The sequence below is a fragment of the Lasioglossum baleicum genome, unplaced genomic scaffold, assembly GCF_051020765.1.
Source record: "Lasioglossum baleicum unplaced genomic scaffold, iyLasBale1 scaffold0021, whole genome shotgun sequence".
NCBI lineage: Eukaryota > Metazoa > Arthropoda > Insecta > Hymenoptera > Halictidae > Lasioglossum > Lasioglossum baleicum.
Window position 1 is genome coordinate 1,871,246 of NW_027469081.1, and position 26,971 is coordinate 1,898,216.

A 26,971-nucleotide genomic window follows, 5' to 3' on the forward strand; every position below is an offset into this window, starting at 1 on the left:
TTGATACCAAAAGAGAATGAATTTGAAAAAATTACGGAATGAAATTCGTGAATATGCAATCGAAGCATTCGCTGTTTGGCAATTTTCAAGACAAATTATCCATTTTGCTGAGGCAATGACGACAATCGAACTGATTAATAAGAATCATCTTGCAAAATACGTTTTTCGAACATATGTTTAGTGTTTTATTTATTGCATAATAAAAGTACAAGACATTAAAATTACATCTGCAATTGTTTTGTGTACGAGGAAAGAGTAGCTAAGTTGATACCAAAAGAGAATGAATTTGAAAAAATTACGGAATGAAATTCGTGAATATGCAATCGAAGCATTCGCTGTTTGGCAATTTTCAAGACAAATTATCCATTTTGCTGAGGCAATGACGACAATCGAACTGATTAATAAGAATCATCTTGCAAAATACGTTTTTCGAACATATGTTTAGTGTTTTATTTATTGTATAATAAAAGTACAAGACATTAAAATTACATCTGCAATTGTTTTGTGTACGAGGAAAGAGTAGCTAAGCTGATACCAAGAGAGAATGAATTTGAAAAAATTCATGAAAATACACCAAGTTCTCAGCATTTACACAAGACAACCTCTTTCAATGTCGAGATGTATTTACACGGATTCACGAAAGTCGAGAAATCCAGACAATACTTTGTAGACCCTCCTCTCCCCGCGTCGCACGTTCTTCCGCGACCCTTTTCTTTTTCCGTGATGTTGGGAGTAATACGCAACCGTGCAGATCCACGTGACAACACGCCGTGTGATCGCAATTGTGACCAACGTGAGTCGAACGTAACCGCTCCGCCAGATATCACACGCAAAACCCAGCACGTTCTTCTCGCTTTAATTTCGTTAAGTGCTTTAAGCATGTAACCACCCAGAGCCTTCGTATCCGGATATCACGTGTACCTCCTTGTTGCCGGAAATTCGATCACGTTTCATTTTCGGACCGGTCACCGTGATTAAGCTCATTCCTGGTATTCGCGTGGAAAATTAATATGTATTCTCGACTTGATCTCGCGCGGCCGGGGCAAGCGGGGGGGAACAGCTGACGTTCCGACAAAATATGTTGAAGCGAAGCATTTCGTCACTGTAACGTTGCTAAACCATACTCCACGTGCAGACCGCAAAATATTAAACAAAAGTAATTAAACGTTGATAGAAGAAACAATGAGAAACTTCAGAATTATTTCAAGATTATTTTGAAACTTTGAAATACGGTTCTAAAAAATAAGTATACCTCGTGTAGGTATTTGTTTATCTTCGTCCTACACGGAAAGTTCGAATGTTCTAGAAACAAGTGATCGTAAAAGTAACGTTTTCAGAGAACTCGTAAGTTCCATTTTATGGATCATATAATGACACATAAATATGAGTTCTACGAAGTTAACGTCAACTTTATGGTGAACCACGAAGACCGAAATTGTATACAATCGCATCGGGAAAGTCAACACATTTTTAAGGTGCAGGAAACTCTTCGCGCAGTGTTTTTCTCATTTAAAACTTCATTTACCGGGTGAGTCAACACACACGGATTACAAATTTATTAGTTTACAATGATTAAATATTATTTATTCCGATAATCTACTGTAATCAAAATCGTGTGAAATTTAAATAGGTGTGGTCTCCGAACAAGACGATGTAAATCAGTCATTTTTGTAGTTGGTAGTTCTAGTTTTTGAGGTTAGATTCGCTTAAAAATGTTACAGTCAAAAATATTTTTTATATACAATTAGTCATTAGTTCGCGTTAATTTTCTCAAAAAACAAGAGTTATGATATTTCCTGCAACGCGTTTCATAAAATGGCGTTGTCTCGAAATCTTCTTGGTTTACTTAAATGTATACAGGGTGTCCCAAAAATGCCGGAAAATCCTGAAAGGACTGGTTCCAGAACTTATTTGAATTAATTTTTTCCATAGCGAAAACTTCCGTCTTGGCTTTGTTAAGAGGTTATTAACGAAAAACCACGGGACAATCAGAGCGCGGCTATAGCGAAAGGATTCCGGCTCTGCGACCTGTCATGCTGAGCGTGGCGTTGGCGTTGATCAGTCTGTGTTTTTCGTAAATATTAGGTTGGCAACTATTGGACCCACCCGGGTGGGATCCATTTCGCGAAGAAGCAATATTTTTTTATGCTCTTTGTGTTGAAATATTCTCTGCATTATTGTGGACTCCCGCACAAAGCCCTTTTTTGCAATTTGGCTCTTGGAACTTTATAAACAACAAAAGTGTACGTTTTTATAGAAGAACTTTTGTTCTGTACACTTTAGACTCTGTTTGAAATCTTCGTGACGAGTGCGACTCTGTATCACTGTGTCACTGTACCTTACAGTAATGAGAAACTGGGACCGTCTCTATTCTCGAAGACTTCTCCGTTTGAGAAAATGTCTATGCTTTCTTTTGGTACAGCACAATTATTGAAAATCCTATTAACCCGGCGTTAGTTAGGTGGGGGTCTCACAGACCTCAGAGATTTTAGATTGATTGTAACATTGTAAAGACGTTTCATTAGTCAAGTATTATTTTTGAATAATAAAAATTTAATTTCGTGGATCTGCGTTTTTACTCTGACAAATTGCAAGCCTCTTAAGCAATGCCTAATCTTATATTTATGAAAAAGGTATTTATTTCTATGATACAATATATTATTTCGGGGGGGTCTGTGAGACCCCACCTTACCAACGCAACGCCGGGTTAACAGGCTTCCGATAGGAAAAGTGTTTGTAAGAGTCACTGTAGCTCACAATAACGAGAAACTGGGACCGTCTCTATTCTTGAAGAATCCGCCGTTCGAGAGGTTAATCGGAGAACGAGCGAAACTCTCTTCGCAAGGACGATTTGTTCGAGCACACGAAGCCAAGAGGTGTCGAGTAGCCATCGCTACACGATGGAAACGTTGCCAGACGGCAGGGTCGGTACCTTCAGCATTGGGATTGGGATTGGGAGGGAAAAGGGGGACAGCAGGAGAAGGAGGATGAAGGATGGAGGAGGATGAGGTGGAGGAGAAGGAGAAGAACAAGGGGACATCGTACGCATCCCCCACCGGTACATCACCGAAAAGCACTGCGTACTGCGTGAGGACGCACAGCTCGAGAGGTCATCGAACCCGGCAGCGGCGGCCACGTGTATCCACGGGGAATATCCCATCCTTTTACCGCGAAGGGCGTGTGTAGCGTGAGATGCGATCGGCCCGCAAGGTGGGGAACAATAGACGCGCATTGGCGGGCCACCAAGGCGAACAGAGGTGGTGGAGGTACCGGCTACACGTGGCCGCTCCGTTTCCGATCGTACATAAATCACTGAATGTGCAATGACCTGCAATTTGCCATTTTTTCCATTCGAATCTGTCCTTTCGCGCGTGTCCGTTTATTCATTTTCTTTTAACCCGTTGCGCTACGATCTATTTTTACAGTTACAGTGATTCCAGTCTTCTTTGTCGTTCATAATTTCGTAGAAGAAGAAAGTTTCTAGGTATTCCCAGGTATTCTCCAATGGCTGTGCATTATCCATGATAAAGTAGAATTTTACTTCGTTTCAAAGAAAATTAATAACATATTAGGCTGGGGAAAAAGAAATCCATCATTTCTCCGCTTGAGATAACGTAAAAATAATGGATTTCTTTTTTGTATTGGATTGGCAAGAAAGTAATAAACAGAGCCCAATTATTTTTTATTCAAGCAACGAACTTCAATGGATAAGATATTCTCCATTTTGTTCGATGATTTTTTGCGAAAAAGAATAAGTAAGAGAATATTTTACTGATTAAAGTTCATCGCTCTTAAATAGAAAAACAAAAATTGGGTTTCACTTCATCTTAAAATACCGAAATTACTTTCTTGTCAACCCAATAGTACAAGGGGTTAACACTATTCCACAATTATTAAAATTATAAAAACGATTGCCTAGGAAATGACTGAATTAACTACTTTACCGTATAAAGTTTAAATATATTCAATATTCTCACTTCTTCTTATAAGGCGATTCACTCTTATATGTATGTTTCGTGCTTGGTAGTGTTGAATAGTATACAGTATACAGTGAATCGCAGTAATATGTGGAGAGTTTTAAAGGGACGATAACTTTTTCAACATCAGACCATATGATTTGGACTTTTCTGAGAAGTTGGAGCAATTAGTTTACTACGAGAAAATTTTTGAAGTAATCGCAATTAGTCGGAATTACATAGAAAATACTAGTAGTTGTTGTTTGCAACTTTTTATGCACTTTTTTCTATGCAATTGCACAGTATAAATACATAACAAAAGACAAAATGAAATAATTTTACACGACCGTAGACGATCAGCTATTGGACTCAGGTTTATCGGCGCTGCTGGTGCGAATGAACTTCTCATATGTTCAGTGTGAGCGATAAATATTTGGTAAAGTAGAGGAAAGATCGAATGACTGTTTGCGATCAAGATACAGTTACGACTGAAATACTGTCCGGGTGGATTCTCCTAAATTGCACGTGGAGTTCTGGATCTACAGTGGATCCACAAAGTATTTAAACACTAAATTTCCGATTATCGAGAAATTGTCATTACTTGAACTACGATAATTTCGTTGAAAAACATAGCACAATAATAAATTTGGACTCATTTTAGAGAATTTGGTCGTGTAAGACCTTCGCGGTGTATGTATCTTATATTATTGCAAAGATGGCGGTACACTTTCCATTCAAAGCTCGATAAATTGACCAGAAAAAATTGCAGATCGAAGAGCATTTACAAAGCTTCTATCTTTAAATCTACGGTAATTTCAGTCACGAGAAAATTTTTCAATATTTTAACAGGCGTTTCAATTTGTAGCATTATCAAGGTGTCTTCAGTTTGCCAATCGCTGTATCGTGCAAAAATATTTTAGATAATAACCGATTTCAAGTCTCTAGCTCATCAGGAAGTTAGTTTAAAATCAATTGCAAAATTTGCCGCCGAACAGACAGACAAACAAACAAACAAACGAGAAAGCGAGCTAATAAAAACGTGGTAAAAATAAACGGCGGATCAGATTGGGCAGGTAAGGGGAGGGAGCACGAATTGAGGGGAAAAGGTTACCCTCTCTGTGCCAGTGCCGGACACGTGCACACGACAGAGACGTAACGCGTCACCTGACCGGGCCGTGGCGGAGAAGGGGAAGGTAGAGTGGGGACACAAGTCTTAATCTGGAGAGTCTGCGGTGGAGCGTGAAAAATAGAAGTTACAAGATTTAATGCGAGTCCAGGTACATTGTTGTTGTACTATTTTTGGTCAACGGATATTCGGTGTACTTTTTGGATCCACTGTAACAGAAGCATATACATACATATAATACGTAGACTGCGGCTTTTTATTCACTTATAGCAAAATTGAGTAGATGGAATTCGAAATTGTTGGAAAATTTAAAAAATTGAGAATGTCAACATGCATATGTATTTCTCCTCTATTATAATTAGACTGCGGATCTTTATGCAAAATGAAAAATGTTTACATTGATTGCAAGACACGGGAGCCAAATAGAAATTCCTTTTCTCTTTTAATTGTCTTATTTAGATGAAATTAATACACTAATGTCTTTAAATCTTCTTAATTCGTCCACTGCTTTAAATTGTACGTGTCCATTTTCGTCATAAATGCATAAAATCCGCAGTCTAATTATAATCATCAAGGGAAGAAATAAAATTCAATTTACTTTCTATGTTTTGCAATTGATGCAGACAATTTTTACTTTGCATAAAGATCCGCAGTCTGATAGCTATTTCGAGAGGACAGAATTTTTTGAAACTGTTCAATGAAATGTTCAGCATCTACTGTTAAAACTGTATATTTTTTAATGTTAATAGTAACCATCGAATACACAATATTATGCAATACTGGAAATTTAGAGGCAACTTGGACGTAACTTGGCTCATTTTCTCAATGATTATTGGAAACTCGATTGCGTAGGTGCTATTTGCACTAGAATTCTATTTCGTACTAAGAGTGACGCAACCGTTAGCCATGTTTGCACCAATGGCCTGTACAGTCTTCTAATGGACGTGTTAAGCACGCCTAATGATAATTTCCAAGCGGCACGTGTGTGCGGCTATTTGCGCCGTACTTCCTAAATCCTCTCTTTATCTTTACCCATAGCATGTACTATGAGGGCGCAAAATGATGTCGTTCCAGTTAAATCGTTTTATCTTTCCATGAAAACATTGACTCGATGAAAAATATTCGATCCATTGAAAGGTTTAGTATCATTTAGTAACGACCACAGTTTTCTGTACACCTACCTCGTGTCCTGTATCCCGAAGGATTATTATCACAGCATGGTGGAGCAATTCCTTTATTTCAAATGAATGAATTATTATTTTAAATAATTATCGGTCTGGAAGAATAAAGATTTTAAATTTAAAACGATGGCAGAAATTTTGAAAAAAGTGCGGCGATACTATTAAAACTGTTGATTTTCTATTCGGAAATCAGATTTTCCAAAAATATTACGTATTCTACGAGATTATAATTTCAATGATCACGTTATTAAAACCTTGTTTCAAATATTACATTGCACGTATTAAATTGTTGCCTGTTCAGTAGTATTTTCGATTCCTTAATTTTTCAAAGAATATAATCATCGTCATCGTAGGATTTCTATTTTTTTTATAAAAATGCACGAGAATGAATTTTTCGAAAGATTATAGGGAAAGTTGTCGGAGAAATATGAATGCGAGCCATTTGTTTCCCATTAGCTTGTCATATTTGTATATTACAAAATTGGAATCTTCGTACAAATTAATTTCGTCAAAGATCATCGGCTATCATTTCCTTTTTGTTCTTCGTTCGACCCGGCCAATTTTCTTTTCCGCCGCGGTGAGATCAAAGCCGGCGATACAGGCACGTTGCTAAACGATGTTGATAAATGAACCGAGTTTACACACGTGGCCCATTTTTTTCGATCTAATGTAAGCCATATAAGGACACGCTACATGCACACGTTTTATTTACGATTTATAGATATCAGAATTTTTCTATTGTACGTAATCTTTGCTTGTAAATATTTGTTGTAAATCTAAGCAATGCGTGAATATTTGTATTACACGCAATAAAGTTCATCAAACTAACTTACGAAGGGTGTACAGTATCCATCATTTTATAACAGTTTCAATTATTCAAATATTTGCAATAAAAGTGTTTACATTTACAAAAAGAATTTTTTTATTATTTGCTTCTCTCCAATAACAATCTAGGATACCTTGATCTTTTGCGAATGACGCACATCTTGCTATACTATGATCCTCTTTACTACCAGAAGTTTTAGTCCAATGATTAGGAATGTTAATAGTTAATTATTTCTTTTTAACGCTTTACTTGCCGGCAATTTTTTCATAGCATTTTAAGATTGAAATATCAACAGTTGAGAATTCCTTGATAAATTGCTTGAAAGCGACAGTAATATTGTTCATAATTTATAACAAATTTTCAGAATCAGTATAGTGCAACACCTTCGTCAGAAATTGATATTTGAAAGAAAAATTATTCAGCTTGTTTTACATACAGTTCAGACATTAGAAAGCCTATTTAATAGTCTTCGATAGATAAAGCAGAGTCATCGGATGAGAGGAGGGAGCACAAATGCACGACACAGACGAGAAGCGTCACGTGACCGAGTCGGTGGGTAGAAGGGGAAGGTAGAGCAGGGACAGGGACGCACGTCTTAATCTGGCGACTCTGCACATACAGTGACTCCACTAATATTCGGACACTCTTAAAAAGACCATACCTTTTTTAATATTGGAATATACGATTTGAAATTTTTGGAGAAGTTAGAACAATTGGTTTGCTACACAACGTGACAAAAATTTTTGAAACAAACTGCAAGTTGTCGGAATTGCAGAGAAAATACTGAAAGTTGTATTTTCCAACTTTTTTATATGGGGTTATATGGAAAATTTAGGAAACGCGTTTCGTAGATCTGTATCAATTAAACATATTCTGAAAATGTCATCAAAATCTCGGTCGACGTTTTAATGAGCTACAAACGTTTAAAGATGGTAAAAATGGCAATTTTTCACGATTTTCGGCCTCCAACTGCAGTAAATCTAAGAATTCTTACATCTTTCAATGCCTGTCGTTTTTCTCCGTATCAACCGATTTCTATGAAAATTTCACGGTGCATATAGTTGACACAGATCTACAAAACGTATTTTTAAAAATTCCAATATAGGCCCGCATAAAAAAGTTGTAAAATGCAACTCTTAGTATTTTCTCTACAATTCCGACCAAATGCAATTTTTGAAAAAATTTCTTTTACATCCTGTAGTAAACTAATTGCTCTAGCTTCCCGAAAAGGTTCAAATCTCATAGTTCAATATTAACAAAATTATCGTTTTTTTTTGAGAGAGCGTCCGAATATTAATGGGAGTCACTATGACTCGCATGTAGCAGAGATTTAAAATGACTTTTTATTTGGACATTAAAAAAGAGAATAATGAAATGACCTGAAATGACGAAGACTATGCCTAATTATACCTAATTTACATTCAAAGCGTGTCTTCGATTTTGAAAATGGAGGAAGGTATTGAAAAAAGGACAATGTTACCGGAAAAATATATGTATTTTGTTCTTCGTGTATAGAAGAATTGCAATTTCTTCCATGTGTGTTACAAGTATCACAATTCGGAGAATACAAATGTTTGAAAGAAAAAAACATTTACAATTAATATCATTTACTGAAGTGCGTTCAATCGAATTCCATTTTAATCGAATCGAGAAATACGAAGATTAATTCCGCGAATTGATAACGCCGCACTAATTAATCTGTTTACATTATTATACATTTTCACAGTAATACATACATGTAGTTATTATTAAAAGTATATTTTGATTTACAAGCTTTCTTGCGTAATGTCTTTCGCATCCTAGTCAGGCTGTCGTCCACCTAGCTTGCTAATTAACATTCACACTTCATCACCGGTGCCTCAACAATTACGAAAAGATGATTACCGTCACGCACGTATTTATTATTATTCTTAGAACATGTGCTTCTATATAATTTTTGTTTCAATACAGCCATTTCATAGAAAGTAATTTATACACCTCAGCTATAGCATTTACATTTTCAGTAATAATCATATTTGTTAAAATGAAGATTTCTAGGATATTCTAAAGAACCAACAGCGAAGCGTGTAATTTAAATTCTGTCGACAGATTACGTATCGCTGTAACATGATCGTTTCGAGGATGATAAATGTCGGATGTACCTCGTGCAAGATTTCGAACTCGTGGGACGGTAATAAATAATCGATAATGCTGCCACGTGGTCAATTCTGTCATTCTTATGAGCCTCTGATATCGACAGTCTCTGCACAGGCCTGAGTGGAATAATAAGATTCTTTTTTTTCAAAGAGCGTCAGACACGTGGCGCAGCCACACCGTGTTTATAAGACCGTTGCAAATGACTCGATATCATTTTTCCTAAAGTTCAAGCAACTGGAGTTATTATTAGACAGCGGAGTTTATGCATTTATAACTAGACTGCGGATCTTTATGCATTTATAGCAAAATTGAGAAGATGAAATTGAAAATTGTTGACAAATTTTTTTAATTGAAGATGTCAATATATATGATTTGTCCTCTATTAAAATCATCAAGCTAAGAAATAACATTCAATTTAGTTTGTATTTCTTGCATTCGATGCAGACAATTTTTATTTTGCATAAAGATCCGCAGTCTATTTATAACAAAAATGAGAGTATGCGTAATTTAACACTAAACCTACCGACCATCAAAAGTGACCGATGTGTGTAGTATTATAAAAATGACAAGATTAAATTCATTTATGTTTCGTATGATTTTTACTGTAATATTATACTGGAGACGAAAAATATATTCAATAAATTCCCATGAAAACACCTGTACAATTTCAATAATTGTCAAATAAAAAATCGAAAATGGTTTAGTGTTAAAACAGTAGAAACCATTGGAAGAATTTAAAAATAGTGTTATATTATTTTCAACCTGCTGAACATATGAAGAAAGAAAATCAATTTCTGTTTCTCTCCAGTTTGTTGCAGTTCAAGTAAAAGATTTTCATGTTGCATAAAGATGCACTGTCGATCATATATCTTTAGATGACGGCACCCTTAGACTTTACACACGGATCACTTTTGAGTCAGTGAATTCCTAACATTAAAATTTGGATTTTCGACATTTTCTCGTTAAAATCTATAGGATTACGTTCCAAAAAGTTCAAGATTTTTGGTTTCCTGAGGTGAAGTTCTGTCTTTTTGTACATTATACTCCAATCTTCGTCACGTCATTGTTACTAGACTGCGGATCTTTGTGCAAAATAAAAATTGGCCAAGTCCATCGTATCCTCTTTTAATAATTTTAGGAACTTTATATTCGACCAGGCTAGTTTTATTATAAGTGCATGAAATCGGTAGTCTAATTATTGCAATGCTTGCACAACGATGACTACATTTTGCGTTTTAAATATTCAAACGAAACGAAAGTGTTTTTGAAAATCTAATGACAGATAAGGAGATCAAATGTGTCCCCAAACCAAATTGATTTCATCAATTTTTCTAAACATGTTTATCTAATCCGAAAGATCCGAAAAAGATACGTGTTTATAACCACAATAAAACACCACTACCACAATAATATAAACGTGGTCATCAGATAATATCAATGTAAAGTCAGCAATTTTTAAGAACTTGTTTTCGCAGTATGTAGAAACTTGGGAGAAAATTCAGTCCGACGAAATCTGCGTCAAAATCAAAGAACTTTCGATAGAAATGAGATAGAGCGATGAAATTTTTTTAAAATTAAAGCTGAAACTTGGCAAAATATGGGAAAAATAGGGAGATTATGGTACGAACGTTTTATAATCTTGAGAAAATTCGTTAAACTTTCACAATTTCAAGAAAATTGCGGTTTTTTCAATACCACGCGCGGAAAATTTTTTTTTTAACATGCGACACGTCATTTCCCGTGGATTTTTTCACGCTGATTTCAAATCTGGTTTCAAAATACGTTCAAATACTTCATTATGATTATTTTTAATGTGTTTTATATATGAGAATACAATATTCCTTCAAACTAGTCGGTTACCAAATCATTTCAACGAAAAAATGATTTCATAAGTTGTGTTCACAAAAATCGATATCTTGCAAAATCCTGAGGTCGTAGACGAATTTTGAAACCAGATGTGAAATCAGCATGAAAAGATCTACGGGAAATGATGTGTCGCAGGTTAAAAAAGAATTTTTTCCGCGCGTGGTATTGGAAAAACCACAATTTTCTTGAAATTGTGCAAGTTCAACGAATTCTTTCAAGGTTAAAAAACGTTCGTACCACAATCTCCGTAATTATCCCATATTCTGCAAAGTCTCGGCTTTCATTTGAAAACAATTTCATCGCTCTAACTCATTTCTATCGAAAGTTCTCTGATTTTGACACAGATTTCGTCGGTTTGGCCCATAGTGCGACGGTTAGCGCGGCCTCCGTTAGATTTCAGTCAAGGAAATTGATGTTTATCGCGAACGCTGCTCGATCCATCATTCTACACGCCGGAATAAAAATATTTGAGAGAAACAGAGAAGATCCAAAACAATCTTCTGACAAATTCGTTGAAACAAATGTTGTTTTACATCGAAATTCTTTAAATAGAACTATTATCTTTAAATTGAAATTTAAAAATATCTTGCTACTCTATCACGGCACTTATTTACTTTCCTTTCATCTTTCCACAGAGAATCGTAAATTATAACGAGTTATAGGTTGGTCGAAACGGAGCACAAACAGCGATTTTTTAAAACCGTGATCTCGTGAGAAATTTATTTAATATAACCATGTAATAAATCAACATGACAGAAAATAGCACAAACTAACTCACAAAATTAACTGAAACTGTTAACGAGATGTAATCGTCATTAGATTAAAAAATTATAAGATTTCTATCCAAAATCATTTAAAGAATAATTTCAGGTCTTATGCCACAACTTTTACAATTTTGGCTAGAACAATTATACATATATGATCTCTGCTTTTAGTATTTTCTCTGTAATTCCGACCAATTGCAATTATTCAACATTTTTTTCGCGTAGCAAACTAATTGTTTTAACCTCTCAAAACAAAATCCAAGTCATATGTTCCATCATTAAAAAAGTTATTGTAATAGTCTTTTTAAGTCCGAATATTAATGGGGGTCATTGTATACTCGGCAGCTTTAATATGTATTTTTTGTACGTGAAGTTCATTATTTATCATGCACGTGATATTCTGCATTGTTCTTCACAAATAGACTGTGGATCTTTATGCAAAATAAAAGTATTCTGACTCGATTGTGGGAAGTACAGTAGTTGAATAAAAATTCACTTTATCCCTTATAATAGTCTTTCCACGTTGAAAACAATATAACAATATTCTTAGATTTTTTATACAGGGTGGGTCGCCACATTTCACCACCTCAAATATCTTTGCTGTTTTTAAAGATACGTCAAATGTCTGAAGGACAATGTTGAACGGTAAAATGGGGCTTATACGATACCAAAAAAAATTTTTGTTTTTGTGTAATTTTTTTTTAGAGATCTGAAGGTGACCTTTATTTTTTTTTAATTGAATGAGGTATTTTTCAATACATCAATCGATGCAGCTGGACATTCGTTACAAAAAAGTACCTATCTATGTATGTCGAAAAGTTAGTAGTTCAGGCGATATTTCAATTTAAATAATGGTATTTTAGAGTTATTTAAATTGAAATATCTCCTGAATTACTAACTTTTTGTCCAACTGCATCGATTGATGTATTAAAAGAATACCTCATTCCATTAAAAAAAAAATGAAGGTCACCTTCATATCTCTAAAAGAAATTACATAAAAACAAGAATTTTTTTGGTATCGTATAAGCCCCATTTTACCATTCAATTTTGTCCTGCAGACATTTGACGTATCTTTAAAAACAACAAAGATAGTTGAGGTGGCAAAAAATGTGGCGACCCACCCTGTATATTTCATTGTTTTATATTATTTATATATTATTTGTTTATTTATTTTATTATATATTTTATATTATATTAATTTCTTCATGAATGCATAAAGATGCGCAGTCTACTACCGAAGTTTAAAAATTTTGCGAACCAAGATGGCGCTGTAGTGATGGACCGCAGTGTAGTTTAGTCGAGAAGAGTAAAAGAAGACCGTTGGTTGGCAGACGGTGCAGGGTAGATGAACCAAATGTATACGGCACGTGCGCCCTTACTCAAGGCCACCCAATTCCCTCGCTTGCCTCCCCAATGCAACCCCTCTGCGATTCCACGGAACTCCCCGTTTAGTTCTCGTCGCCGCGCCGCTCTTTGGGAAGTTATTCCTGACGGATGTCTGCATTGTTCAGCCACCGCTTTGATCGTCGGCGAATATAGAGACGCACATCTGACACCTACAATATATCACGGCTGCTCCCCTTTCGTGAATTATCGCGACGTATTTGTTGCGAGTCAGAATTACCGTTAGCTTACTATTGTCACGTGGCGCAGGCTGGCTTCCATTACAGGGTGACAAGAAATAACGGAGTTAAGGGGGTAGTATAGGCTAGATTTGTAACTAGAAAATACCTAGAATATTACCAGAAAAAGGGGTCGAAAAATGGGTTTCGTACTGAACGTTGTTTGACCTTATTAGAACAAATTGTGGGCTGTGTGAGGGCTCATTCGAAAGAGGAAGGTTAAACGCAGCGCGCTTTTCTCACGAGGTTAACGAGATTATGTTTATATCTAATAATATGATGGCCCAAAATAGAGAAAAAATCTAGGAAAAAATCCCGCAGATTTCAATGCATTTTCTGTCTCTAAAAGACTTTTTTGACATATGAGATGAGAAAAGCGCCGCGCTGCGTTGAACCATCCTCTTTAGAATGAGCCCTCACCCAGCTCAAAATATGCTCGTATAAGGTGAAACAACGTTTAGTTCCGAACCCATTTTTTCGACCCAAAATCTAGTACGATTCTAGTAAATAGCAAATATCTAGCAAATAACTAGAATCTTACTAGAAAAAATGGGTTCGGAACTAAACGTTGTTTGACCTTATACGAGCATATTTTGAGCTGGGTGAGGGCTCACTCTAAAGAGGATGGTTCAACGCAGCGCGCTTTTCTCATCTCATATGTCAAAAAAGTCTTTTAGAGACAGAAAATGCATTGAAATCTGCGGGATTTTTTCCTAGATTTTTTCTCTACTTTGGGCCATCATATTATTAGATATAAATATAATTTCGTTAACTATTTATAACAAAAATGAGAGTATGCGTAATTTAACATTAAACCTACCGACCATCAAAAGTGACCGATGTGTGTCCGATGGGTTCGGAACTAAACGTTGTTTGACCTTATACGAGCATATTTTGAGCTGGGTGAGGGCTCATTCTAAAGAGGATGGTTCAACGCAGCGCGCTTTTCTCATCTCATATGTCAAAAAAGTCTTTTAGAGACAGAAAATGCATTGAAATCTGCGGGATTTTTTCCTAGATTTTTTCTCTACTTTGGGCCATCATATTATTAGATATAAACATAATTTCGTTAACCTCGTGAGAAAAGCGCGCTGCGTTTAACCTTCCTCTTTCGAATGAGCCCTCACCCAGCCCACAATTTGTTCTAATAAGGTCAAACAACGTTCAGTACGAAACCCATTTTTCGACCCCTTTTTCTAGTAATATTCTAGTAATTTTCTAGTTACAAATCTAGCCTATACTACCCCCTTAATCATTTCTTATTATAATTCTGTCAAATTGACGAATTTTGAAAATTCCAAATAATAACAACCATAACATGGACCTTTAGTATTCATACATTTAAAAAGTTTCGAAATGGCCACCCTTTGCGCCGATACAGAGGCGTGTCTTGAAATTTTCGGCAATGGGCCGCAGCTCTTCTGGCGTCATTCGGCCCCACTTCTGGTACAGAGATTTTTTCAATGACTCCAAATTTTTATGGGGCCGAGCACAGGCCCTGGCCTCCAAAATCGACCACACGCTGTAGTCCATCGGGTTGAGATTCGGTGAGTACGGCGGCCATTCCACAGATGTGATGAAACCTGGAAAATGGGCTTTGCACTACTCCTGAGTCGTTTTCGCCCTGTGGGACGGTGCGGAATCCTGCTGTAACGTCCATTCCGGATCGCCGAGGTGCTGTTGGGCCCACAGAAGTACGACGGCTTCGAGAAAGTCCCGTCGATACACTTCTTGGTTCATTTTGACCCCTTGATCCACGAAAACCTTAGCAAATCCCACTGGAAACTAATCAATTTTGTTCCAAACATTTTTTCATCTAGCTACCGAACGGTATATTGAAATGATAAATGAACAACTAAACACTTATGCTGTAAGAATTGCTGCAAATAAACACATTTTACAACAAGGTAATGTCGCAGTCCACGCGGCAAAAGCGGTCAGGAAAGACTTTTCTTAAAAAATTATTCGTGTTCTGGAGTGGTCAACAAGATCTCCAACCACAATATTATTAAAAATTGTTGGGGACATCTTGCCAGAGCTGTGTACGAAAATAGCAGACAATTCCAAAATATTAACGATTTAAAATAGTGCATTTCGGACGAATGGAAAGATATTAGCCAAAACAGTATTAAAAAATCGTATAAATATTTACCAAACCGAATGATCAGAGTCGTTAGCTGTAAAGGAGGTCCTACAAAATATCGAGCATTGATTTTTATCGATTAATTCTGTTATGTTTCAAGTTTTTCGTTAAGTGTGCTATCATTTTGTACCTCAATACTTCGTTAATATTTCTACTTTATTCAATAAAAATAGATCAGTCAATGAAGCTTTGTTTCATTTCATTCATACATGTTGAGAAAGACACACTAAAAATATGTGTATAAAAAAATTGAATTTCTAATGCTTAATAAACAGAAATTACATTAATTTCAAAGTGTGCTATCTTTTCGTCTTGGAGTGTACTATTATACCTTGAATCTTGTATTCTGTTAAATTGCAATTGTCCTTGGCTATCATAGTCTCTCTGTTTGAATAGAATACTGGCTTGGGTCCCTTCATATGGCACATTTTTACTACCATTGCCTTACTGCATCCATTTCTTTTCATATATACTCCATTCTATCTTTGTCAGTATCTTAAAAAATGTCAGCTTTACAAAAATTACAGGGCTCTATTTATTTAGATTCTGGCACAATTTTGATTATAATATGTGCCCGAGTAAAAGAATCATGTAACCAACTTTGTAGTTTGAATAATTGTGAAATGAAAAATATGAAACCGGTCATTTGACTGGCAATGGTAGGTTCAGTGTCAAATCCTCCTTTCTCTAAAGTCTAAAGCATTCAATTCACTAATCTTCCCTCTAGCATTTCCCTGATTTTCACCTGATATTTCGTTGCTCTTTGCCTCGCGGCGTTTAAATATCAACGTGCTATTTCACGGGCGCACGTGGTGCGACAAAATCCGAGGTCAAACCGGCTGGGCGAGCAGGCAACTGAGGCAACCAGTCGAGGGGAGACGAGTAGTCGTGTCGAGGTTCTCTCTGTTGCCTTCCTTCGGTGCAGACACGTGCACCAACGTCCATAGTAATCAGGTCATCGCCTGCATCGATCGCGTCGCAGACCGGTACGAGGGTGCACACGTGTAATTCATAGCCGAAGACATAGGCTGCACGCTGCCCTGTCTTGGCGTTGTTTTACCAGATGGTTCGGTGTGTCCTGTCTCCTCGGTCATGCGAAAGTTCAAGAAGTAATCGCCCCATCGACCCCATCGCCGCGAATCAATATTCTTCCGTTTTCGTTGTTACAGTTCCCTCTATTTGATCAACTCGAAGCTTTCTTCATTATAATCCCTTGCCGCATTTTAACGAGTCACACTCGTCATGAGAACACTCCACATTCTAAACAAAATCTAACAAATATGAATGTTACGCCTTTCATCGCTTTTGCACTTCTTTGTCGAGAAAGAAAAATGTAAATACCACAGGTCCTTATACAGGGTCATCCGTTTTTAAACGGCCAAACGTTAACCAGCTGTAGACGACCCCAAATGGAACAACTTTTACCCCTATCACTTTTTTTTGTTTCGGCCTTGATTTCCAGATAATTGCAAAAAATCATCATTTTTTTCAGTTTACATAAAATTAAATATCTCAGGACTCTCCAATGATGAATCTCGATGGTTTTTCCTTTGTTTAGTTTAAAATAAGTAGGGCCATCTTTTTTATTGAATAAACTTTTTTCCAACTTATTTCTTTCGGGCTCCACGGTGTGCCCCACGCCAAAAAACCATGATCCGAAGGTCACACAAAGAAGTTTATTTAACAAAAAAGATGCCCCTACTTATTTTAAACTAAACAAAGGAAAAACCATCAAGATTCATTAGGAACAGTAACGACCCGACGTCGTTACCGTTATCGATTGCGGCTTTCAGATATTTATAAATTACGATTTGGAATGTGACGGCTGACAGAGATAAAAAGTGTGAAATAAAAAGAATTTTATAAAAAACAGTTAGACCGACTTCGAAAAAACGCACTAAAGAGTATAAAATAATTTCCATTTAATTTATGTGAATACACACGCGAACTTAAATGCAATACAATCTTTTCGGAGGCGGCGCACAAATTAAAAATTTTCCAAATGACAGATGTTGCTGATTATGATTTCATTGGAATATGGTGGGCTTGGAAATCAGTAGGTGGGAAGAGAAGATACATTAATATGTGAAAGCATGTAGAAGAATTTAAGGATTTTCATAATTTCCAGTGTCGAAAATTTTCAATTTTATTTAAGTTCGCGTGTGTATTCACATAAATTAAACGGAAATTATTTTATACTTTTTAGTGCGTTTTTTCGCAGTCGGTTTAATTTTTTTTTTATAAAATCTTTTTGGCAGGATGTGTGATCCTGATCATGTGCTAACGCTAGAGTCTAATTTAAAAATTCCGCGAAGTATAATCGCAATCATAAATGAATACAAATGGTGGCCACAAAAGTGAATGTGCTTACGAGACACATTTCCAACAGCGAAAATAGGTCGTGCCCATCCGTTTATTAGTGCGGAAGCATCGCTTTACGTTGCCGCGAACGAATTATTTATAAACGACGATCTCGGAGACGAGACTTTCACTTGTAAATATCTAATAATATCGCCACGAGCCAGTATTTCACACCTTGACCACGGAAGACACGTGTCTGTTCCTGCAGTCAACTACTTGATGCATGGCAGTTATTTTAACAGCCTGTTTTATATACGGCTTTGTGAAATTCTTTAAGTAGCGTTAACGAGAACTAAAAGATGAAGTACTTGCAGTCAGTGTAAAAAGTATTCGTACACCCTTTAAAAATTGATAACTCTTTTAACCCTTTGCACTTGGAGTTATTTTAACTCGAAAATTAAACATATCTTCCGCCTAGAATATTTTCATTTTCTATGATTTTTTAAATTTTATGGATATATGAAATTGGCATGATACCTCGTACAATACTTGATTCGATACTGACATATTCAATCATGTAAATACTGATATATTATTAAATATTTAATAATGTAAATACTGACATATTATTAAATATTTAATAATGTAAACACTGACATATTATTAAATATTTGATAATGTATAAATACTGACATATTATTAAATATTTAATAATGTATAAATACTGACATATTATTAAATATTTAATAATGTAAATACTGACATATTTAGTAATGTAAATACTGACATGTTTAATCGTGTAAATACTGACATATTTAATCATGTAAATACTGACATATTTAATCATGTAAATACTGACATATTTAATAATGTAAATACTGACATATTGTTAAATATTTAATAATGTAAATATACTGACATATTATTAAATATTTAATAATGTAAATACTGACATATTATTAAATATTGAATAATGTAAATACTGACATATTTAATATTGTATTACTGACATATTAATAATGTAAACAATATTGTGAATAATGGTACAGCAATAATGAATCATCACTCGAGTGCTAAGGGTTAAAAATTGGGAAATATAACGATAACTCAATATCGATTTTATCCTGATTCAAAACTAGAAATCTACTCCATTAATTTTGCCACTGTTCATAACTCGAAATGGCGTATTTTACAAAGCACAACGAACAATTGCAAGTTTGAATTACAGATCTTTGGATGTATCCACCGTATATAAGCCCTGTTGGGCCCAGTTTATTTGCTCTGATTGTTGAAATGTGAAGATTTACGTAACGGTACTTTATCTTCCGAAGTATACATTATACTGTTAACACTTAGGCCTGTGTATTCGCGAGCAAACAGAGAGAAGCTCAACAACTGTTTCTGTTAACATTTTCACTTAATTGATTTGATCTTCAAACAAACAGCACTTACGTATGTACTAGGTATCTATAAATATATGTTAACTAAGAAAGCACCTGGAAACTGAATTTGTGATGTCGACCTAAATGTGGACGTTTAATCACGTCCATATTTTTATTGCGGTAATTATCCTACACATTACTATCTAAAATTTCTTTTGTTCGCCTGTGTGCTTTGAGTTTGCTTCGTTTAGAAAATCGCATAATCATCGATAGAATGTTTTCCCAGTACTCGTTTGCATAGCAAAGCAAACTGCAACTTTGCATATTTAGGTTATCGATTGTCCGCTACTCATCAAATTATACGGATGGCCGGTGTCGTTATAAATCGTCGACGAAACAATTATGTACTGCACTCGATGGACTCTACGCTTGAGTCATCAATGAATAAATTTCTGTTTTGAATTACGCTTCGGTGACTGATACCGAAACGATCAAATTAATAGATTATCTCTTCGCGGTACAATTGAAATGATTCTGATCTACAATCGGAAGTTGATAAAAAATCTACGGTAGAATTCTTCCGTGAGAAAATTTCGTGTTTGAGAAAGTCAACCGTGAAGAACTTATGCAAATGCTTTCAAATATCAGTTGTTGGTACTATCTATATATTATTCATAGTTTCCATTCATGAATTATTAAAGACACTAAAGTTCTTTCTGAAACAAAAAGAAAAAACGTAACTCGCGTTTTGTATTCGGAATATATTAACTATACAGTACAATGTAACTTGCAGAATGTTTTAAAAATCTGGAATACGTTTCTATGATCTTAGCAACAAATATTCGTTACTTATCCCTGCAATCTTCTGTTTAATACTGAACATCAAACTTTTTCACCTTCCTTACTGTTCGGATAAGTATGGTTTAAGGGGGTAGACTCTCGTTTCCAGGATTGCAAGGGAGCGGTATACGCCTTCTCATTTTCAGTAGTCAAAAACGGTAGATAAAAGATCAATCTGGACCGCAATCGCCTTCAAAAGTTCTATTTTTTTTACGTTCACGAGGCGTAATTTGCATTATTCTGAAGCATAAAACCGAGTAACAATCGTGAACACGTAAAAGTAATTAAGCGTACGAATACACACTTTGAAAATGAAATAAAATACTTTAACTATAGGAATTTATTTGGATTGTGTAATTTTTTAGTAAGGACTCAAAATTTATGCCTTTCTCCTATAAATTATGATGTATTTGGTATGTAATCCAGTAGATTTGTACCCGGGGCGGCTGCACATCAAAGTTTCGATCCTGTAGGATCAATGATTCAGTAGTTATGCTTGCTTAAAGTTGTGCATTTTTCAGTTTTTTTGCCATGTAAGAGCGACGCCATATTGGTTTGTAGTGTCACGCGCCGCTTACCGAGCAGAGCCGCTAGATGGAAGTTGATAGGAGATTAGGTCGGGGGGAGGTGCGGCAAGGTAAGCGGCTCGCGGTCGTGTCACTATGAACAAAAACACTGAAAAATGCACAACTTTAAGCGAGCATAACTCCTAAACCATTGATCCTACAGGATCGAAACTTCGATCTGCAGTCGCCCCGGGTACAAATCTACTGGATTGCATGCCAAATACATGATAATTTATAGGAGAAAGGCACAAATTTTGACTCCGGTAAAGTAAAATTTACCCCTTTACTGTATAAGGAAATTGCATAAAAATGGATATGCTTTGTTATTGTTACAAACCCTTCACAATCGCACTCAATCATTTCTATTTTGTTTTACTTGTAGATCTTGATTGCAAAATGGCCCCGACCATTTGTCTATCGGAGCTTCCAGTGGTGAGAAGACCGACGATTCCGTGTTCGCGTAGGCGGCAAAGAGTTTCTTCGACCGGAGCCATTGGGAAACATCAGAGGTTGGAATTCAGGAGAATAGGAACGAGCTTGGAATCACGCTTAACACCATCAGAGAAATCAATTTGGGAACCAGAATGTCTCAATGAATCCCGCACCCCGACGATTGTCAGCTCTTCCTCGCCGAATGTTTCTGCTCGAGTTCCGGCGGACGCAGAGGAACATTGGAAGGTGTTTCTCGCGCGGCGGAAAGGTGCGGTTTCCGTGGCATTTATTAACTAGCGGAACCACAATCCCTCTGTCCATTGAATTACGACACTTTCCGCCAGAAATAACACCTTGTTATTAGCTATCCACGATTTTCTCTAACGCTCTACACAAATCCTCCCGTTTTCCTCTGCCACCCTCAATTTTGAAAAAAATTAATTTAAGGGTATTCTGGTTTTCGAGGCCGTTCTTTCACCAATATTTAGGAATTTTTTAAACAACTATTGAACCTCTCGCATTAGTATTTGCGTTAAAAATCGGCTCTTGATTTGTTATGCATTAGCCACCATCGTCGATTTTGTTCTAAATGAAATATGTTGTAGTCCATGTGAGATTAGGGGGGCTTTAAGTCATCATTTTGCCGGTTTCGAATTTTTTAAAAAATGGTAGGCCTTCAATGTTTTCAATTTTTGCCCATTTCGGCAAAAACGGGTCTCGCTTACGAATTTTTATCTCGGGACCTGTTTGTCCGATTGAGCTACATTTTTTTTGGTTTTATTCGGAAAGAATTGGGCTATTACAAAATAATTTTTTAATATAGTCTGCTGGTATTGTTAGGAGACCAGCGGTATAGACAACGAATCATAAGAGCAGTGCGCTCGACTGGCCTCTACCTGAAACGGAGGTACACGGCGTACTTTACCAGCTCATTGTGTGGCGCCAATTTTAACGACGCCATCTTTTTCAAAGGCTCATTTTAAAGGGGAAACTTCAAGGAATATAACCATATTTTTTCAAAATTAAATAATTCCGGCCCCTCATCGAAAGAAACATAAAAAAAGAATTTGTTTAAATTTTTCGACATCATAAAGTTGATTTTCGAGGTTTAAAAAATTATTTTGTAATAGCCCAATCCTTTCCGAATAAAACAGAAAAAAATGTAGCCCAATCGGACAAACAGTTCCCAAGATAAAAATTCGTAAGCGAGGCCCGTTTTCGCCGAAATGGGAAAGAATTGAAAACTTTGAAGGCCCACCATTTCTAAAAAAATTCGAAACCGGCAAAATGATGACTTAAACCTTCCATAATTTCACATGGACTACAACATATTTTATTTAGAACAAAATCGACGATGGTGCCTGCGAAAAGTGATCGACTTGGTATGGAATGACCCCACGGTATTTGAGTTCAAAGTATGCAGGTGGAATTCCATGTCAAATCGAGGGCAAAACGAGGGCAGACCCTGCCGTCACGTCATGTAGAGGGCAGGTCGTTCGCGCTCTAAAAAGCGGACCTAATCTTGCTCCAAGAGTAGACACTATAATTATAGTATAAGTATAGAGTAGACACGATAATTTCTAAATTATATAATTTTAAGTTTCGTGTATGTTCAATAATTTAAATATTTACAAATCTTCAAATAACTACAATAACGAGTTTGCTCGATATTTACACTTAAAGCAAGGTTAGGTCCGCTCCTAGTGCGACCGACCTGCCCTCTGCACGAGGGCAGGGTCTTCCCTCGTGGCAAATTCATAGCAAATCAAGAACATTACTTATTAATAGACTGTGGATCTTTATGAATTTATGGCGCATGCTTTGCAAAAAATATTAGAATACGAAAGACAATAAATTCCGTACGATTTTTATTAACTTTGTATCGATAAAACTTGTCTGCAAAAATTAGAAATTGCATAAACATCCGCAGTCTACTTATTGATAATAAATTATTACACATGTTACAATGTTATTACTACACATGCGAGTCATTTTGCTAAAATTTCGTAGGCATTTAATTGTGGTAGATATCCATCCTACGCATTACTATTTAAAATTTCTTTTGTTCGCTGTTGTACTTTGAGATTGCTTCGTTTATAAAGTCGCATTATCATCGATAGAATTGTTATCCCAGACTCGTTTGCATGGCAAAGCAAACTGCAACTTTGCATATTTAGCTTATCGATTAGCCACTGCTCATCGAAACACGCTACCTTTAACTAATCACAATGTTTTCTTATAACGCCGCAGGTCTTCTGGACATCGTCGTACGAACAATGGCTTTGGTCAGAAGGAACAATATCCTTCAAGAAAGAGTGAACGCACTCAGCGCGGAAACTCGCGATTTCATCCATTCGGTGCTGAACAATCCCGAAAACAAATGCACGCAACACAGACTAGATGCTCCGAATTCCAAGAACGAAAACATTTCATCGACAACGGAGGAAACATATTCCAGACCATCATCTCTTCCATCAAGTCCAGGCTCTACATACGTATCCTTAGATGACGTCACGTCTAGTTGCAGTTGCAGCGAACGGGACGAACAATCCTCCGATGATTTTTCATCGTCCGAAATTGACGAATAGTAAACCAGATTTTCGTATGTCCGCGAAAGGTAATTCCGAAGTGATACCGAAGAGCAATTTCAACTTTGAACACACGAGCTCTTAGATGTTGTACGCAAGAGAGTACGCCATCATTTCAATATATCAATGAAAATTCTCGTTCTGACAAATCGAGTGATATCGTTTCTCATTCGTTAATCGGATGAGATCATCTTTATAAAAAAAGGAAGAAAAACGCGTTTATATTATGTATAATAACACCAAAGGGGATCTCATAGTGAGAATAAGTAGAACTCTGGAATGCGCACGGTACGCCACACAGTGGGACCTTTCGTCCAAATCGGAGACAAAATCAAAGAACTTTCGACAGAGATAAGGTAGAGCGATGAAATTTTTTTTAAATTAAAGCTGAAACTTTGCAGAATATGGGAAAAATAGGGAGATTATGGTACGAACGTTTTTTAACGTTTAAAGTCGTAGACAAATTTTGAGACCAGATTTGAAATCAGTGTGAAAAATTCTATGCGATATGAAGTTGCAGCATGTTCAAAAAAAATTTTTTCCGCGCGTGGTATTGGAAAAACCACAATTTTCTCGAAATTGTGCAGGTTTAACGAATTTTCTCAACGTTAAAAAACGTTCTTACCATAATCTCCCTATTTTTCGCATATTCTGCAAAGTTTCAGCTTTAATTTAAAAAAAATTTCATCGCTCTACCTCATTTCTATCGAAAGTTCTTTGATTTTGTCTCCGATTTGGACGAAAGGTCCCACTGTGCGCCACTTCAGAGAAACCAATTTTTAAGTTCAATTTGTATTTATAGATACTTTTTCTGAAACTCTAGAAAAGTATCATAGCTGCCCCCTTTCGAAATTTCTATAGTGCTAGCGATTTAGGGCTTCGTCACTTAAAATAATTTACAAGTTCATTACATCTCATCCACTGCCTGTAATCTGAAGAAAAGTTACAATCTAGATAACATCAATTCTTATTGGACTTAGGTATCTGCAACAATTACTATTATACCTGTCGATAACTCTTCCTGGGACGAATCGGAAGATGTAATTTCAATCTGTTTCGTAGGCATGATCGTTGTAATAGATTAACTATAGAAGTCGATTGCTTCGAAATTGCTGATAAGGTAAGATAGTTCAGTATCAATTTTGTATTAATATATAGAAATTGTTGCATATTATTAGGATCAATGATAATAGTTAATACTGTCTTTCACTTGCTTATCCATTGGATATTGAACAACGATACAACCCCTTCTTGACTGTGCAAATTAGGGTTTAGGAATGAAACTGGAATGCACCCAATGTGATCTTAATACACTTCATCTTTCCAATTTGAAGAATACAAAATCAGTCTTTAACTCTTTGCACTCGGAACTGTTTTAACTCGAAAATTAAACATTTCTTCCATCCTGGAATACTTCTATTCCTTATGATTTTTTAAGTTTCATGGATATGAAATTGGTATGATATCTCGTACAATACCTAAATGTTTAGTATAAAAATTACCCAGTAAGTAAAATGCTTGGTTTTGGCCGGGCATCTGCATGGTATTCTACTGGCAGGAGCTGCCGGGCAGATGGAAGGACCTCGATCCTGGATTCTGCCTCCGTTGCACTAACACAGACGAAGTATTCTCGTCGGTGGCGCTAATATCAATGCGACCTGCCATGTATAACGGCATTCGCCACCAGGGCCCGCTCTAGGGGGGGGACAACCCGGGCATCCGCCCGGGGGGCAAAAATTTAGGGGCGCCATTTTGGCTTTGGCTGTAAGTGTGAGAAAAATAATGATGTTTTAAATATTCAATTAATAGAAAATTTCAGACTACCCTTGCCAGACAATTTTGCTAAAAAAAAAAGGTCAGTTTGTTCAGCGCGGTGCTTAGTGCTTAAAAAGGGGCGGCAATTTGTTTTTTTGCCCGGGGCGTCGTAACCGCTAGAGCGGGCCCTGTCGCCACATTAGTGCGACCGTGCTGCCCTCTTACGGCGAGACAGAATCCAAGACCGAGCTGCCTTCCATCTGCCCGGAAGCTTCTGCCGGGCAGACGCTGCCAGGAGAAACCATGCAGCTGCGTCAGTAGAAGTAGCGCTTTATGATGGTGTGTGTGGTGTGTGCCCAACACAATCTAGCAGATTCCGAGCATCCTATGCTTCGAGCAGCTTCGAGCATCATTCTGACAGGATAAGGCCCGCCATCTGCTCGCCAGGCTGTGCTCGATGTCTGCTCGAGGCAGGCCTGGCTGACTGGGTAATTAATAATCTAAACAATATTTTGAATAATGGTATAACAATTTTCAGTGTGGTGACTCTCGAGTGCTAAGGGTTAAGTTTTAAGTAACTAATTATAAAAGTAAGAATACACAATCACTGTCTTATACTTCTTTTACTTTACATAGTGTATCCCACGAACTCTGTCCACATGAATATAGCTTGGTTATTTCAAACAATACGAGGAAATGTTTCGTACAGAAGTTGTAGAAGTTAAGGAACTATACAGGGTGTCCCAAAATTCCTTCAACAGCCGGAAATGGGAGGTTCCTGAGCAAAAAGGACAGTTGGCGCGTCGGGCCGACTGGTTTAGTGGGTTTACGAGTTCGTGGGACACGCTGTATTAGCTATCACTAGGCTGAGTTCAAATTGAAAAGGTTCGGACAAGTAAGAACCTACAAATCAGTTGCTCATAAAGCGGAAGGACTAAATTAAAATGTGATTTATATGTAGAAATATTTTAATGGAAGAGATAGAAAGACATCATATAATAGGAAACATTTTTTTCTTAGTATTCTGTATACTTTTACGTGTAATATTATATTTATCCATTTACCGACCACCATTTAATTATTTATATTTATAGTCGGTACGTTTCATTTTCAGTAAGAAAAACTGCTTGTATGAAGAAAACTTTAAAAAATTGAACAAAATAATGAATAACGTTTATTAGAAAATATTCGTCGATTTCATTAAAAATTATGACGCTCCTTTTTTCTAAGAAACCAATTTACAATTATAGATTATAAGATTGTCATTAGTAGTATGTTATTTTTGTTGACATAGTTCGTTATATGTTCAAACAATATATAATATCGAATATAGAATTCAAGGAACTTATACACACATCCAGTGAAATAGTTAGTTAGAAAAATAGAACAAATATCATTACATTAGAACAATGGAACTTGTAATATATATATATATATATATATATTGTGAAAAAATATAATTATATTCAGATTATTTGGTGAAAAAA

The 26,971-nt window shown here is 36.3% G+C and overlaps 1 protein-coding gene across 15 annotated transcripts in view; it reads left to right on the forward strand.

The window, feature by feature from the left end:
* The window catches only part of LOC143219169 (uncharacterized), a 48,918-nt gene extending 22,273 nt beyond the window's left edge, over positions 1-26,645 (forward strand). For 14 of the 15 annotated variants that reach the window (XM_076445057.1, XM_076445061.1, XM_076445063.1 and 11 more), the window contains 2 exons: positions 21,092-21,409; positions 23,392-26,645. In XM_076445057.1, the coding sequence (XP_076301172.1) occupies positions 21,092-21,409; positions 23,392-23,729 (656 nt within the window). In that variant the 3' untranslated portion in view covers positions 23,730-26,645. Of the gene's footprint in view, positions 1-18,951; positions 19,484-21,091; positions 21,410-23,391 lie in introns of those variants that run through there. The other variant, XM_076445071.1, reaches the window with a different exon arrangement.
* Positions 26,646-26,971: the final 326 nt, after the last annotated feature.